We start from the raw sequence: 17,942 nt of genomic DNA, 5'->3' as shown, positions 1-17,942 counted from the left end.
TGCACAGCAGCAGCCACCCTCCTGTGTGTCTCTTGCATGAGGCTTGCTGTGTGGTGCGACTCTGTCGTATTCCTTGGCTTCCAACTGCCATGATACCTTTCCTGGCAGCCCTACTTGAACCTTCTCAAATTGTCCTACGGTATTCCCCTCACATCCACTGGGGCAGCCTTTCCCCTCAGAGCTGTAACACGTACAGCATTGTTAGGTATTTCAAAGTCTATAAACAAAACAAATGAAAAAGTGCTCAATCTCACCAGTAAGCAGAAAACGAAAAGTTGAACCACAATAGAAAATCCTGGCCATAATATAAAGCAACAATTATACATTAAGGTGGTATAAAATTTTTAGAAAACTATTTGGTAGATCTACCAAAACTGAACATCAGTATTTCCTATGACCTTACGATCAGAGGAAACCATAATTTCATATAATTCAACCTAAAATATATCTAACAAAAATGCCTATATCCGTAGGACAAGTCGAGAAGGGCTGGCAAGAGCCCTGAGAGCAATTCATCAGGAGCCAAATGGTGGAAGGAAAGAACTGACTCTCCTAAGTTCTCCTCTGACCTCCACATGTATGTCCGCACTCACATACACAAGCAACATATGCACACACAGGTAGGGAGGTAGGTGGGTAGACCGACAATTTAAAAGACAAAAGCAAGAAAACTATTACTTTAAAAGTAGCAGGCTGCCTCAGAGATAATGTAGGTATGGGCTGAGGTGTCACTGGGCACGTTCTATTCTTTGTCTTAGGAAATGCTTCATGGGTGTGTCCTCTTGTAACAACTAACTGTATACTTACATCTTATATATTAAGGTTGCAGGTTATAGCGGAGGGAAGACTTTGTGAGTGCACCTAAGAGCAGCCTGGCTTTCACTGGCTTGCAGCAAGCTGTTCTTTTCCAAGGTCTCCCTCACAGTAATGTTCTCATTCTCTCCCAGTATTATTTATATGCAAAAAGGACTTGAGTCTCACATCTGTCTCTACATATGGGCTTTTCCTCCAGGAGAGAGAAAGCACACTGAGAATTGACGTCAGACCCAATTCCATTCCACATAACTCTCTAAAAATGGTCCTTTGCATAAACACTTCAGGAAGTAGCTTTTTTTTTTTCCCTGAACACCCACTCTGCAGCTCCCAGGCAACAGTTAAGAACAAGCAATTTTTCAAAGGTTTCCCAATGCCATGCCTCTACTAAGGAGAACCAGCCAGGGGCAGAGGGTCTGACAGCACATGCTTCTACCCCGTCCGGCAGGGAATCCAGGCCTAAATGGTTACAGTCTCTAACCGTTAGCCTGACATTCCCCTGCCAGGCACACCGCGTCTAACTATGGAGGTCTGGCTGGGTACAGTCTACTATAGCTGGGGTTCTAACTACCTAACATCCTCTTAGCAGGCAGTCTGGGCCCCACTCATCACAACACCCCTAAGGAGATTCTAAGTAAAGTCTTAGAAAGATATCAAGGCAAAGCCATATGAGCTAATAGTGCTTTTTGTAAAACTTTATTCTGTCTTAGCCTTTGGAAAACAGTTGCTGAAAACTAAAACACATGACAAAGGCCTCTGGAAGCCGAGCTTAGGTACAATCAAGACAGGTTCTTCATTCAAGGCAAGATAAAGTTATTAGAAAAGGAACTTTAAAGCTGGACGTGGTGGCACACGCCTTTAATCCCAGGACTTGGGAGGCAGAGTTCGAGGCCAGCCTGGTCTACGAAGCAAGTCCAGGACAGTTAAGGCTACACAGAGAAACCCTGTCATGAAAAAAAAAAAAAAAAAAACAGGAGGGGGGAGAAAAAAGAGAAAAAAGAAAAGGAACTTTAAGCCCAGCAGTGGTGGCACTCTCCTTTGATCCCAGCACAGGGGAGGTAGAGGCAGGTGTACCTCTGTGAGTTTGAGGCCAGCACAGGGGAGGTAGAGGCAGGCGTACCTCTGTGAGTTTGATCCCAGCACAGGGGAGGTAGAGGCAGGCGTACCTCTGTGAGTTTGAGGCCAGCACAGGGGAGGTAGAGGCAGGCGTACCTCTGTGAGTTTGAGGCCAGCACAGGGGAGGTAGAGGCAGGCGTACCTCTGTGAGTTTGATCCCAGCACAGGGGAGGTAGAGGCAGGCGTACCTCTGTGAGTTTGATCCCAGCACAGGGGAGGTAGAGGCAGGCGTACCTCTGTGAGTTTGAGGCCACTGCCAAGTTAAACCCATCGTGGAAAATGGCCGGGCTGGAACCACTGACTAGCCATGATGGAAGCAGGAGCACCCACTAAATGATTCAAAAGCCAGGCCCCAGGGAGCTGAAGCGATGCTCAGCAGTTGAGAGCATGTGCTCTTGTAGAGGACCCTAGGACTCACACTCACACACATATACACATGCAAATAAGGAAAATACATATATTTTAGAAGTCTATGCAGGAGAGGGAGGAGGGAAGAGGAGGGGAATGGCTGGGAGGATTGACCTCGATGACCACTTCAACTAGGATGGTCCCCAAATTATGTTCTCACAGCACCAAGTACTTCTCAAAACACTTCACAATTATCTATAAACAGTGAAATTTCTATAAGCCTTACCAAAAACTGGAGTTATGTCTATCTGATTCACTATTATATTCCAAAGCACTCAACAAGTACTTAGTAAATGCATATTTAACAAATAAATAGGGGGGACCTACATTTTAAGAGGGGAAAGGCGGGGCTGGAGAGATGGCTCAGCGGTTAAGAGCACTGACTGCTCTTCCAAAGGACCCGGGTTCAGTTCCCAGCACCCACATGGCAGCCCACAACTGTCTGTAACTCCAAGATCTGACACCCTCACACAGACATACATGCAGGCAAAACACCAATGCACATACAATAAAAATAAATAAATTATTTTTAAAAAAGAGGGGAAAGGGGAGGAAGGGGGAGAGAAACTACAGATACCTGTAATTCCAGTTTGGGGCTGAGGCGGGAAGATCAAGAGTTTGGGGTCTTGTCTCAAGAGACGTGAGAATGAAAAGAGACCCTGAGAGAAGGGATGTCCACACTAGGGAATAAAGGCTGTGAGAAGCTTACAGCCTGGGCAAAGGTAACTCCTGAAATAGTCAGCAGTTATGCCAGTGTATTCTATGCACTAGAACGCTGCATGCAGGACAAGGAAGAAAGTCCGGCCTCCTATCCTCAGTGATGTTCCCTGCTGTCCACGCTCCAGCCTGAGCCAAACCTCCCAAGACAGCAGGAAGGATGTGACCCTGCATCCAGGCATCTCCCAGCTGGAAACGACAATGACGCACATACTGTAAAAACAGAGAGCCAGTGCGGAGTCCAAGGAGATCAGAAAGCATCTCCACATACAGCACAGATCTTCCTTCTCTAATGTCACTCAAAACCTCTAGCAAACAACTGCAGAAACAGTCTGTATGCGCATAAGAGAGTGTGACAATCAAGGGAAACCCCGTGTCCTCCAATAGCCAAGGCAAGGATTAAAGCTGAAAAAGCAGCCGTTTTCTCCACAGTTACAACTTGGTACTGAGGCTGTCCAACAACAGCAATGGTGGTGGCTGTGCATGGCTTTAATCCCAGACACAGGCAGGGGGATCTCTGAGTTCACGGCCAGCCTGGTCTACAGAGTGAGTTCCAGGACAGCCAGGGCTACACAGAGAAACCCTGCCCCAAAAGAAACAAAGCCCCCGCGAGATCTGCACAGCAAGCAGCAGTTGCTAGAGGGATGCTCTGGCTTCTGACCTTAGACACTGGTGCCTGCCATGTGGGGAAACACCATCGCAGTCTCACACTCAAACTGAGTGACTGAAGGAACAGAGGCCCCTGCACTTTTACACCCGTAAGTCCCCGTGGCTCTCTTCTTCACTGGCTAAGTGAACAGCCGCCCTGTGAGTATGGATCCAGGAAAATGATTTTAAGCTGGACACTCATTTCTGACAACAGGTCTATGCGGGACAAAGCATCCATCCAGCATGCTTCCACTCAGGACGGGTAGAAAAACAACAGTGAATGGATATGGTGGAGCCCGGGACAGAAAGGGGACCTAATACTTGAGTCTCACCCACACCCATCCCCAGGGCAAACTGTGCTGGTTGGACTGCCCTTTTTTCTTTTTCTGGTGTAAAAGGGGCTTACTGGGGGGGGGGGGGAGGAGTGAGGACCTGGGGAAGGGGTAGAGACAGCAAGAAAGCTCCTCTCACAGGCACTTCACTGTACTCTACCTTGGACTCTGAAATTCCTCACTTTTTAAGAGTCTCTGGCACAGCAGAAACCTGCTTTCTCTTCTAGACTCTTCTTCCTGCCTGCTGTACATCTGTTTTCTTTCCCTCACTTCATTTCTCCTAACTTCATCTCACAGATTTTCACTCTTTCCTGGTTTGCTGCTACTCTCCCCACCTCCTCCTATTATTAATAGCTGCCTTTCAATTTTTTTTCAATTTCCTACTTTATCCAATCTTAGCTCTTCTCTTTACAGTCCTTACTGGGGGTAGAGTTATTGTGTCCAACTGTTTTTATTATATTAATTTTCTCATTTGTTTTCTTTCAGAGGTTTGCACTGCTACTAAAGTCTGTTTATTCTTCTCCAAACAGAAGTGGGGATTGACCACACCAAGAGCACTCACAAAACACCAAGATGAAGACAGCCCGTAACACAGAAACACAAAATAATAAACCATGAGACAACCCGAGTCCTTCAAGAGTTCCTAACTCTCCAAGAACCCAATCCCAAGAGATCAAAATGGTTCAAATATTGGCCAAAGAATTCAAATGTAAACAATTTTAAATAACCAATTGCCACAAAGAAGACACAAATTAACAAATTAATAAAGTAAATTCAAGATGAGGATGTCAAAAAACAAACAAACAAACAACCAGAAACTGGGGTAAGTGGGACCTCAATTTATAAAAGGAAAAAGTCCAAAGGGAAGCAGTTCTGTGGACTAATCGGGAGCAAGAAAGAATACCACGGGCCAGAGACTGCAGACTAGGTAGAGGGATTAGTAAATTAGAAAACAATAGGGGAAAAAGTAAAAAACTATAACAACTTCCAGGACTTCTAGAGTGTGGTTAAAAAACAAAGTGTGGGGCTGGAGAGATGGCTCAGAGGTTAAGAGAACTGGCTGCTCTACCAAAGGTCCTGAGTTCAATTCCCAGCAACCACATGATGGCTCACAACCATCTATAATGAGACGTGGTGTCCTCTTCTGGCCTGCAGGTGTTACATACAGATAGAATACTATATACATAATAAATAAATAAATGTTAAAGAAACAAACAAAGCCTGAGTGGTACACGACTGTAACCCCAGCACTTACAGAGGCGGATGTTTGTGAGTTCCAGGCCACTAAGTCTACACCACAGAGAAATCCTGTCTCGAAAAACAAAAACAAACAAACAAACAAGCAAAAAAATGGGTAAAAGTTGTCCAAGCCCATTTAATCCCAGCACTTGAGAGGCAAAGGCAGGAGGATCTTGGAGTTCAAGGCCAGCCTAGTCTACAGAGAGTTCCAGGACACCTACTGCTGAAAGATGCTTCTCTGAGGAAGGTAGAGCGGTGCACTGACCTGGGATAGTGTGAGTCATTAGGAGTCAGTTTAACCCTACACCCACACAGCAGACCAGCAGTAGCAGCTTCTCCCATGGCCTGACCTACCCAGCCACAAGTACTTGGCCCATGAACAGTCCCCAGCATGAGCGTTGTCTGGTAAAACAGGCTTTAAATAGAGTAGAAAGTAGTTGGTTGTTGCCATAACACATGTGCCACTATTGCACCACTGGGCCTGCCTTACCAGGCCACTCACTATTGCAGTTCCCAGCATTTACAGCTGCATAAGACCACTTACTAATTGCTCTACCAATAGTACGCATAGCACCCCTTGAAGGGAATTTAAAAACAAAAGCACCACTTATCAGAAAAATGAAAGATACAGCCAAGGCAATTCTAAGAGGAAATTTTACAGCCACAAGCACCTATATTTAAAAAAAGAAAGAAAGAAAAACAGAGAAATCACAAATAAAATAGTTTCATGATATAACTCAATGTTTCCAGTAAGTAATAGGCCAAATCCACAATCAGTACCCTGGAAAAAAAAAATCAGCCCTAAAGTTAATAAAATGGAAACCAACAGAAAGGAACAATAAAGCAGAGTTGGTTCTCTGCAGAGAAGATGGACCAGGCATCAGCCAAACCAACCGAAAGGAAAAACTAATATTCAAGCTAATAAAATTAGACTAAAAATGAAAGACTGGGGCTGAAGACCTAGCTCAGTGGTTACAGCGCATGCCAGGAGCAGTGTCTTCTGCCACCCCTTCTCCAACACCCAACAGCGTTCTGAAGAGCAGTACCAGGCACGGAACACAGGGGCTGCCGCAAACATTAGTTCTCCGCTGCTGAGCTGCACCCTCGAGCCCTCATGTCTTCATCCAGATAGCTCCAGCTAAACCTTAAAGCCAGGCACAGACTGGCTACAGGTTTTCTGTCCCGCACACAGCCTTGTTCAATACGTATTTGCCTTGCTAACTACATTTTTGTTGACCAAATTTTTAAATCCACAAGCCAAAATTTACCACACTGTGAAAAAATATAAACTCAAGTAAAAATTCACCCAATCATTACAATTTACAAAAACGTTAATTTTTAAACGTCAATACAACAAATAGTAGGGAAATGATCCTGAAGTATTTTAAATGCTGTTCCATTAGGTATTTAGTACATCCCAATCTCCTTACAGCATGAATACAGCAATGTGAATCCACCTGCTTTGATGACCAAGAACGAAACAATTAGCCAGGAAACCAATAGGGTAATTCATTTTCTCCTCAACTAAGGGTCCAGGAAGGTCAGCAGAAATGATGAGAGAAAAAGAGAAGAAGGATCCTGATTATTTCTGTTTATTGATAAATATAGTATCAGCTACAAGTACCTAGCACAAATGAAAAAAGCTCCAGAAAAAAATTTTTTAACCAAAAAGCAATGCTCATCTACTTATGCTTGTGATTGGTGTTGCATCAAAGAATGATCCACCACAGCATGAAAACACTTAAGGGAGACGTGTGAGAACACCGGGAATCCTAAAACCACAGTTCTTATCTAGGACCAACCTTTGTCAGGTCGCAACGAGCCTGAGCCTCACTTCCTTCACCCACAGAATGAAGAAAGCTCAAATCTACAAGTTACTGCCTAAAGGATAAAAAGCAAAGTCGGGAGAACTGTGACTCCATAAACAACGCTTCTGTTTTTAAATGCCCTTTGCATTTATGTATATATGGATAGATGATGGATGGATGGATTTCTGTGTTTATTGAGAGAGAGAGAGTGTTCATAGAGGACATCTGCAAGGGTCAGTTCTTCCCTTCTACCCAGTGGGTTTGGAAAGAGAAATTGGGGTCACCATGCTTGATGACAAGCACCTTTACCCGGAGTCATCTTGCCAGTACAGTGCTTCTGGGTTTTTTTGTTTTTTGTTTTTTTGTTTTTTGTTTTTTTTTCGAGACAGGGTTTCTCTGTGTAGCCTTGGACTCATTCTACAGTGCTGTTTTAATACTCATTTTCAAAATAAAAATTTGTACCAACAAATGAATGTAATGCGAAATATTTTGGGCATAATTTAATTATTATATGTGCTAATGCATAAGAAATGGTAATTAAATGCAGAAAACTGTATATAGCTGAATCCATCGGTGCACAAATCACACAATAAACCATCTGCACTGCCCTCAGCTCTGGTGATAAGCCACTCATGATGCACCTGATGCTCTATCAGGTTTCAGGAGACCTCTCCCAGCTCTACAGAAGGCATCTCATCAGCATGCCTCAAACTTAGGCAAGACAAGCAGCGTGCCCATTTCAGAGGATGTATACCTTCAAACATTCAGTGGACAGTAAGCTGGACTGCGGTGTTTATTGGGATCACATTACTTTTCAGTTTGCTTGTTTGAGACAAGGTTTCATGTAATCCCAAGGTGACCTTACGTGTGCTAGGTAGCCAAGGGTGACTGTGACCTTCTGACCCTTGTGTTTCCACCTTCCAGTTTATCAAGATGTGTCATGTCCCCACGCAGTGCTGGGGATCAAACTCAGGGCCTTGTAGATGCTAGGCAGGCACTCTACCAATTGATCTTTAATTAACAAATTAAATATTGTGGCTTAATCCCCATAAATTCTGTGGTTTAATTTCACAATGACACTTAGCTATTCTATGCCATCTTATAACAGAACTGTCTCTACTGCTGTTTGGGGCAGGGGTGGGAGGAACTTACCGACCAATCTATTTCTTCCACAGATAACACATGGGCAAGCACCCAGCCACTCCACTTACACATCAAGTCAATGTCAAAGGAAAGCCTTTTCCTCAGCTCCCTCCTCACTAGCTGTCCTCTCCAATGCCTAGCCACTTTCTATATGAGCCTAAAACCAGATGCCAGACTTAGGAGCCAGAGGGTCATCATTTGCTTTGAAACAGTGAGGAAACAAACAAACAAACAAAACCTCAGTTTGTCAAGAAAACCAACACTGAGTGTGTCTTTTAAACTCGAATCTAGTTTCTAGGACAAATCTTGGTGCGACCCACTAAGGCCATTTTTTAGTAATGGACAAAATATGAAGCAAAAATTATTATTTCTGCAACACAGTTGTAACACTGCATTAAAAAGGACAGTGCCTACACAATACCTCCAATTCCTGATAAACTCAGAGGAACAGGGGACAGTGAAGTGACAGGAGCTAGCCACCTTCCCTGGTGTCCACGCAAGAGAGATCTAAGGAAGGGATTGAACTATTTATCCTGGACTGAGAGCAGACTAAAACCTGGCACCAACAGCCAGCAAGCAGAGAAGCATAGCAGGTCAGCTACAAGCTGTGTGTTGTGGCACACTCCGACAACCCCAACAATTCTGAGTTGCAGGCCAGGCTGGGCTACACAGCAAGACCCTCTTTCAAAAATGCAAACAAGAGCCAACATCATCAGCAAACAAATGAACTTGCTGTTAAGTCTGAAGACCTGAGTTCAACCCAAGACCCAAACGGTGAAAGGAGAAAAAAACTCCTAAAAGTTGTCCTCTGACCTCTACATGGGCATATTCAGACAGAGGATTAAATTATGATATAAAAAAAGTAATGCAAACCACTACAGTACTAGTTAGCATGCTCGGCACAGGCGGGTAACGGAATAGTGCTGTGTTCTATGAACCGGAACTGCTACCAAAGGGCACAAGCATGAGTGAAGGAAAGTGTGTGCTTCCATCAATTAGGCAATGCCATTTGGCTGTTACAGTCAGAATTCTGGGCACTATTTTTGTTTTGTTTTGTTTTTGTTTTTTGAGACAAGGTTTTTCTATGGGCACTATTTCTTAAATAATTAAATGGGACTCAAACCTTTACAAATAAATGATACTTTTGTTCCTATCTAAGTGAACACACAGAAGAAGGAAAAGTGAAAAGGCCAGCAAAGACTACTCAGCAAGCAAAGGTATTGTTGTACAAGCCTCACAGCACAAGCTTAAGCACCAGAACCCACGTAAAGGTAGGAAGGAACCAACCACACAAAGTCCTCTGACCTCCACACACGTCCCATGGTGTGCAATACGTAAACATACACACACACACACACACACACACACACACACACACAGAGATAACAATAGTGGTGGTAGTTGTGCAACTAAATTAATTTTTTTCTTGATCACAGTGCACTGTTTTTATTGTCAGAGGAAAACTATCAGATGAATCTCTAGTCCTAGCTCATATGGAATTAATAATAAGCCATCAAATGTCCCTACTAATTTCCAAAGGTCCAACGAGAACACACTGGCTTTGGAAGGCACTTTCCTCACCACATGAAAACGCACTATAGCTAGAAATATGGAGAAGCATGGGGCTTACCAAACACCCGACAACACGTGGGCTGGCCTGGCCTTGCCTTTCATAGCAGCAGTTTGGTGACTCCTACTGGCAGGCACTAGGAAGCCCTGTCCCTCTACGGTAAAGCTAATGTAGAGTCACTTAATCATATGTAGCAATGCCCGATAGCAGGAAATATGAGAACATGATTTAAACAGACACAATATAAATTTCATATCCCGACTTCTCTCAACATCATCCCAACTATGAGAAGTCCATTATCTAGGTCCCTAACCCAGTCCTCCGTCATCTAAAGTTTCATTTTCATGGTTTCAATAACCTCCATTAACAGAATATTCCAGAAATGATCAATTCATAAAGTATTCAGTTGCGTACTGCTAAGTATCACGATAAAGTCTGCTGTGGTAGTTTGAATAAAAATGGCCCCCATAGGGCACATAGGAAGTGGGACTATTAGGAGGCGTGGCCTTGTGGGAGGGAGTTTATCTGAGTTCTCTTCCTGCTGCCTGCCAATCCAAATGGAGAACTCTCAGCTCCTCTTCCAGCACCGTGTCTGCTTGCACACTGTCATGTCCCTCTATGACCATAATAGACTAAACATCTGAAACTGGAAGCCAGCTCCAATCAAATGTGTTCCTTTATAAGAGTTGCTGTGGTCATGTGTCTCTTCATAGCAATAAAGCCCAAACTAAGACACCTACCATGATGAACTCTCATGGTCCCACTGAGCACCTGAATCATCTCTGTGTCCAGTATATCCAAACTGCACAAACTACCTGCCCATTAATTACACAGTAGCATCTTGGTTATCACACCCATTATCAAAGCACATCAGTGCTCACACTCAAGTAACTAACTTTACTTAGCAATGGTTCCAATGCACAGAGGAAATGATGCTGATAACTTGGACATGGCAAAGAGAAGCCAAAAGTAGTTCTTTTAAGTAAAAAGACAAATTCTCAACTTATTAAGAAAAGAAAAAATGTCTATGCTGAGATTACTGAAATTTATAGTACAGTAAAATATTTGAGGAAGATATATTCACATTTTTATTATAGTGTACTATTATACTTTTTCTATTTTATTACTATTTTTTCGTGGGGATGGTTTTTGAGACAGGATCTCACTATGTAGCTGTGGCTGTCCAAGAACTCATTCTGTAGACCAGGCTGGCCTCAAACTCAGATCTGTCTGTCTCTGCCTCCTGAGGGCTGGGATTAAAGGTGTGCACCACCATGCCAAGTTATTGTTGAATTCTTAATGTGCCTAGTGTGCAAATTAAACTTTATCACAGATATATGTAAAAGTATATATATATACACATCATGTCCAGAGTTTCAGAAATCCACTGGGGATATCCCAGATAAAGAACGGGCAAAAGGCCAGGCAGGCATGGTGGCACACACCTTTAACCCAGCACTAAAAAGGCAGGTAGATCTCTGAGTTTGAGGCTTATCTGGCCTACAAAGAAAGTCTCAAGACAACAAGAGTGACGTAATAGAGAAACTGTGTCTCAAAAATGAGAAAGAGAGGGGATGGAGAGATGGCTCAGAGATAAGAACACTGACTTCTCCTCCAGAGGTACCGAGTTCAATTCCCAGAATCACATGCTGGCTCACAACATCTATAATGTGATCTGATGCCTCTTCTGGCCTGCAGGTGAACATGCAGGCAGAGCACTGTTTACATAATAAATAAATGCATCTTTTTTTTTTTTAAATGAGAGAGACAGACAGAGACAGAGACAGAGACGACAGACAGACAGAGACAGGCACAAACAGGCAAAGTGATACTAACTATAATTACTAGAATACTAGCATCAGCTGAGCTGCTCCATTTACAACCTTATCCTGGGTGCTGTGGTGAACACAGAAGGGACTCAGTGTGGTCACCTCCCTCACAGTACTCAGGCACCTCATGAGGAAAAACATACAAACCAATCAGAAACACGCAGAGAGAATAAGAGAAAGGCTAATAACTAAGTTACTGTACAGACAAATACTTGATGCCCTTACAGAAACTCTGTGAAACCCAGGTAGGTGTAGGTGTTCACTTCACAGTTGAAGAGCACTCTGATAGCACGAGGTGGGAGACTAGATTCCAGGCACGGCCACCAACACAAGCAAAAAAAGACACGGTAAAGGGAAGAGTGAGCACGGACAAGCTGAAAGAAAACCTAGGTTGGGCTGGGTGGTGGTGGCGCACGCCTTTAATCCCAGCACTCAGGAGGCAGAGGCAGGTGGATCACTGTGAGTTCGAGGCCAGCCTGGTCTACAAAGCAAGTCCAGGACAGCCAAGGCTACACAGAGAAACCGTGTCTCGAAAAACCAAAAGAAAAAAGAAAAGAAAGAAAGAAAAAGGAAAAGGAAAACTAGGTCGGGGAATAGGAACAGTAACAGTAAGGAAGGAGAGAGATCTGAGCAGACTGCAGATTTCTGTAAGGGATCCTTGTCAGATTAAGATCATTTGTAGAGAAGCCTCAATACCAGGCCCTGTGCTAGGTGTCTGGAAGTGCAGCTCAGCCGGACAAGTGCAGACCTTAATTTTGATTCCCAGCATTGGGAATCCTCTCTCACTCCCATGACCGGAAGGCCTCACGGAAGTCTAAGCACCCTGAAATGGGAGGCACAAGGCCTAGTGTGGCTACAGGTCTGCTTCAAAAGACAACAAAGACTCTCACTATGCTCTGAGTATGTGGCACAAGAGAACCTAAATTAAGCATACTGACAGCTAAGCTACTAACCTAAGCTAACCTACTTAATAGGCTGCCAAAAGGATCACTTTCCAACCATTTTACCACATGGTCTTTTACTATCTATGAGCTAGGAAGAAAATGTTCTTTATTACTATTACTTTAAAATTTTTAATACACACACACACACACATTTACGTGCATGTCAAGGGGGTACGCACACGCACAGGCACAATGATGGGAACTCAGAGGACAGCACGTGCCTTTACCACTGAGCCATCTCGCAGGCCGGCTCCCACCTTTTTTGACATCAGAAATTCCAGCAGTTATCAAATGTCAAAAGTATTATCTTCCAAAAGAGCCGAATAAAGGTCACATGACTCTGGAGTGTGTGAGGGCAAGTAGGTAGAAGAGCATGGCCCTGACTGAGATTGCTCCATGGGACTCACTATGGAAACAGCCTTTCTGAATGTTCCTGTGCTAACAGCACAACAGAGCGAAAGCAAGGTCAAAGGTAAGCTGGTCACTTGGAACTTCACCACCTCCTATTTCAATAGACCGAGGGCTGACGTGAGCTTCAGTGTCCCCAGAGAGGCAGCTCAAGACTCGTACGAAAATCTCCAGCCCCTTTAACACTTTGTAAGTCATTAGAAGAGTAACTCAGGAAGAAATGATACCACGCCCTCCTTCCACACACGCATTATTCCATCTCTCACTCGAGAAATCACTTTCTGAGAAGCTCGCCTGGTCAAAACCCCCAGGGAACAGTCCTAGAGAGCAGGACAAGATGGCAGGCCTTACGTATCTGGAAGGTTCCTCCAGGTTCTGGTCATTCACGTGAGCAGGGACAATCCGAGTGGCCAGTGGTCCCTCTGCAAAAGGCTTTGGTAGCTGACCTCTGAACTCTGATGCAATGAACTGAAGTTGCCAACTGTCAGAGACACAAATGACAAGAATGAAAAAAGCACAAGGCGGTCATATTGCTAAATACACTTGAAACAGGCAACCCTTCACCCCAAGTCACGAGGAAAACATTTCACTTGAAGAAAACATGATTTCTGCTAAAACCTCAGTCAGGGAGCAGAGGTCAGAAGTCAGTCTGAAGCCATCAAGAAATATACCCTTTAGTCAAGGCTCAGCTCCAAGCAGATGGCCAAGCACAGAACAAGGAGAAGAGCATCAGAATGCCACTGACTGCCACACAAGCAGGAGCATGAGTCACACTAAAGCCACCTCAGGTGCACAGGAGAGAACAGCGCGCACTAACACACACCAGGGGACTGCTTTCACCTAAATTATCCTCAGAAGGCTTTTCAGCTATGAAATTATCTCAAATATAGACGGCAAAGGTCAAGATCTACGTTTAAAATAGAAGTTTCACCTTAATCCCTAATGACTGATATAAAAATCATCATATGCTAAAAAAATTTACTATTTTACTAAGTGAGGAGTTGCTGCAATCAGCAACATTACTCATCTTAAGCAAACAGGAAAAGCACAGGAGTCCAGGGTTGTACACTGTCACATCTAACGCTGATGCATCTTAATCACGGCTCTCCCTGCTGCCTGTGCTCCACTGTGGATATTTACGGTTGAATGGAAAATACTTCTTTCTAGATCCAGCCTTCCTGCCAGGGTCTCTATTCCACTGTTAGAAGTGGCTTAGTATCAACTGCAGAACGACAAATGTGTACACTCCAGAGGGGCTGGGGACAGCGCTTGCTGCGCAAGAATGAAGAGCTGAGTCTGGCTCTCCCTCACCTGAATAAAAGCTGGGTGTGGCAGTTACACCAGTAACCCAGCACGGCAGAGAGGCGGCACACGAGGATTCGGGACAGCTTGCTGGTTGAAACCCTGAACTCCAGGTCCATCATGGAAAAAGACCCTGTCTCAAAAATTAAGATGGAGCTGGGCATGTGGTGCATAGCTTTAATCCCAGGACTCGGAGGCAGAGGTAGGTGGAGCTCTGTGAGCAGAAACCAGCCTGATCTGTGTAGCAAGTTCAAGGCCAGCCAAGGCTACATAGTGATACCTTGTCTCCAAAAAACAAAAAAAAACAACAAAACAAACAAACAAAAAAACAAAGAACCCCAACAAAACAAAACAAAACAACAAAAAAGGTAAAAAGCAATAAAAGATGATACATGTCATCAACTTCTGGCCTCTACACATGAACATGTGAGAGTGTGCGTACACACATAGCATGTACACACACATACACACACAGCTTACTAGCAGAAGCATACACAAATAACCTTCAGAAGTTCTTAGATGTCTGTGACTAGAAGTGCAAAGCCCAGACCTAGCCAGCCAGCCTAGCCTAACTGGCAAGTCTTGGGTCATGAGAGACCCTGTCTCAAAAACCAGGGGAGACATACCTTAGGAAGGACACTCAAAGCTGACCTCGGGCGTCAACACATTCTTAAACATTGCACATGTGCCCCAAACACACACACACACGCACGCACGCACACACGCACGCACGCACGCACATGCACGCACACCCTCCAAAGGGGGGAAAAATTTTTTTTTTTTTTTTTGGTTTTTGAGACAAGGGTTCTCTGTGTAACCTTTGCTGTCCTGGACTCACTCTGTAGACCAGGCTGGCCTTGAACCCACAGCAATCCACCTGCCTCTGCCTTCCAAGTGCTGGGATTAAAGGCATGCGCCAATACTGCCCGGCTTAAGAAAAAAAAATTTTAACCCTCCAAAACAAACAAACCCTAACACAATCTTGCCACCGAATTGCTACTTTCTGATGTAAATTGCTGGGAAATGCACTGAAGAGAAGGCTCAGAAGTTAAAAGCACCTGCTGTTCCTGCAGGGAACCGGAGCTCAGTTCCCAGCATTAACAGGGACTATCTTCAACAATAGTTTCAAAGGATCTGATGCTCGATTCTGGCCTCCTTGGGCACAGGCATGTATGTGGTACACATACGTACATGGCAAGCAAAACACTCATGCATGTAAAAAATAAGAATGAGTAAATCTTCAGAACTAAATACACGAAGTGCTGAGATTTAAGGACTGGAGGGATGATGGCTCAGTGGGCAAGAGCGCTAGCTCTGAAGCCATGAGGCTGGAGCTCAGACGCCCGCACCCACGTGAACACACCAGGCACCCCCAACCCATGCACACTGTAACCCAAGCACTGAAGCAGTCAGAGGCAGGAGGATCCCGCTTGCTGATTTCCAGCCTTGGGGGCTGGGAACAAGCTCCAAGCTCAGGAAGACTCATGTGTCTCAAAGGAACAGGCAGAGAATGTAAAGGAGGACACTCTATGGCCACATCTGACTGTTTTGTACACACACACACACACACACACACACACACACACACACGCGCGCGCGGTGAGCTAAAGGACAACTTACTTGTCAGGCAGAAGGAAGCTGCTAGGAAACCGATGCCACTCTTTTCCCACACAAACGTTCACAGGCCGGCCTTCCGGGACAGTGTGGATGGTTGGGTCTGTGGCAATTCGGTAAAATTCTGGGTACAAATCAAGGGGCCCATGATATCCTAAAAAGGAGAAGAGTTCATAAAAGCCGAGGATCAGGGTCTAACTTTTAACTTGTGTTACTTCCCCACTACACTGTACATGAACCTTAAAGAGTGTGAGGGCTCATGGCAGCTCAGTGAAGCCTGCTCTCCCAGCACAGCCGTCGCTCTAGGTGGAACAACCACCACAGTGGAGGCTTTATTTTGCCAAATGTAACGCTTTCTTGTTCTTTCCATACTGTTTTAGCCTCTACATTTTCTATTCTTTGGGCATATTTTACTATGACTCCAATAATGATTATTAGAAAACTATGTAACCATGAGAACTCAGCTGCAATTTTTCGTAACATATTTAGGCTTCATTACATTAGCAGCAGCTGTTTAAAAAGAGGGAAAAGAGACTAGAGAGATGGCTCAGCAGTAAAAAGCACTGGCTGCTCTTTTAGAGGTCCCAGGTTCAATTCCCAGCACCTACACGGCAGCCCACACTGTCTGTAACTCCACCTCCAGGGGATCCAATGCCCTCCTCTGGCCTGCACAGGCATCAGCGAGGCATGTGCTACCTGCACATTCAGACAAAATATCTATACACACACACAATTTTCAAGGAGGCAATCAATGTTATTGGAGGGAAAAACATGCGGTGACATGAAAAGAAACAGCAATCTCCTCTCTGATGCTGTGGCGTGGAGGTCACATGCCAATCACTGTCAAGGCCACACCCCTTCGCTTTGGGAACGGCCTTTTCCCAGCATAAGCCAACTACACGCCACAAGTAAAGCCTAAGGTGAACTTCTTTGCGAGTGTGACACTGGTCAGGTCACGCCCAGCACATCTACCTCTGAACAGAGCCACAGAGCGAGAAAATGACAAGAGCCCAAACAGGAAGACGGTTCCCAACGCCAGCCAGCTGGAAGTCACGGTGTAATGCTCCAGGCGATATCGTTGAAACACAAAGTGGTAACATTTCTAGAAGGAAAGGCAACCATATTGATAAAAAAGATACACACCATACAAAAACAATAAAGTCATGCCCCATACAGAAATAATATACAGCCACATACCATACAGAAACAATATACACAGTCACACACCATACAGAAACAATATATACAGCCACACACCATACAAAACATTATACACAGCCACACGCCATACAGGAACAATATACACAGCCACACGCCATACAGAAACACTGAGGAGATAGAAGCAGACGTAGGGGTGTGAGAAGGGTCTGAGCATTTGCAAATACTTGGTATGGTACCCATCCTAAATTCAAAGATCAAAGTCAGCTCCTCTAGCACTGTCACAAGTCAGCCCAGCTGACCAACTTGCCAAGAAGAAACTCCAATATCAAAGGAAAATTATGTGCATGTTTTTGCTAGTGCATAAAGTTCTTTTTTTTTTTTTTTTTTTTTTTTTTGGTTTTTCAAGAAAGGCTCTGGGGTAGGGGTACAGGTGAGCCAGCCTTGAGGACAAGAGCACAGGAGAGCTGGCTCTGTCACTCCTCTGCATGAGGTAGTGTGGATGTGGGGGTGATGCCCTCCCCCACCTTGTCCCTCACCACTTCCAGTAGTCAGGAGAGGTGGCCTTGGGGTCATGGCAGCAAGTGAGCTGGTCCTGCCCTTCGAAAGCTGCAGCACTCAGGAGAACAGGCCCTGTGCCTTGCCTGAGCAGCACAATAAAGCTGGACCTGACAGAGGGAGTGCAGGTGAGCCAGCCCCTTGCAGGCTGCAACACTTGAGAAAGTGGACCCCAAATTTGACTGGGCAGCACAGTGGAGCTGGCTCTGGGGGTGTGGATGTGGGTGAGCCAGGCCCTGAGGGCCTGAGAGCAGAAGAGCTGACCCTGCCTCCTGCTGATGACAGCATTGGGCCTAGTCAGAGCAGTGCTGGAGAGCTCACCCTGGTGGTGCAGA

General features: G+C 44.8%; 1 protein-coding gene across 3 annotated transcripts in view; it reads right to left on the bottom strand.

The window, feature by feature from the left end:
• Positions 1–17,942, bottom strand: part of ALG9 (ALG9 alpha-1,2-mannosyltransferase) — a 66,076-nt gene that overhangs the window by 19,571 nt on the left and 28,563 nt on the right. For 2 of the 3 annotated variants that reach the window (XM_084782080.1, XM_084782081.1), the window contains exons 11-13: positions 16,864–16,993; positions 15,898–16,045; positions 13,327–13,456 (exon numbers count right to left, since the gene is read on the bottom strand). In XM_084782080.1, the coding sequence (XP_084638206.1) occupies positions 13,327–13,456; positions 15,898–16,045; positions 16,864–16,993 (408 nt within the window). The remainder of the gene's footprint in view (positions 1–13,326; positions 13,457–15,897; positions 16,046–16,863; positions 16,994–17,942) is intronic. The other variant, XM_084782082.1, reaches the window with a different exon arrangement.

The sequence above is a fragment of the Acomys minous genome (genome assembly GCF_964271855.1).
Source record: "Acomys minous genome assembly, chromosome: 5".
Classification (NCBI taxonomy): Eukaryota; Metazoa; Chordata; class Mammalia; order Rodentia; family Muridae; genus Acomys; species Acomys minous.
Note: the sequence above shows the minus strand (reverse complement) of the source record. Positions and strands in the feature narration are given on the sequence as shown.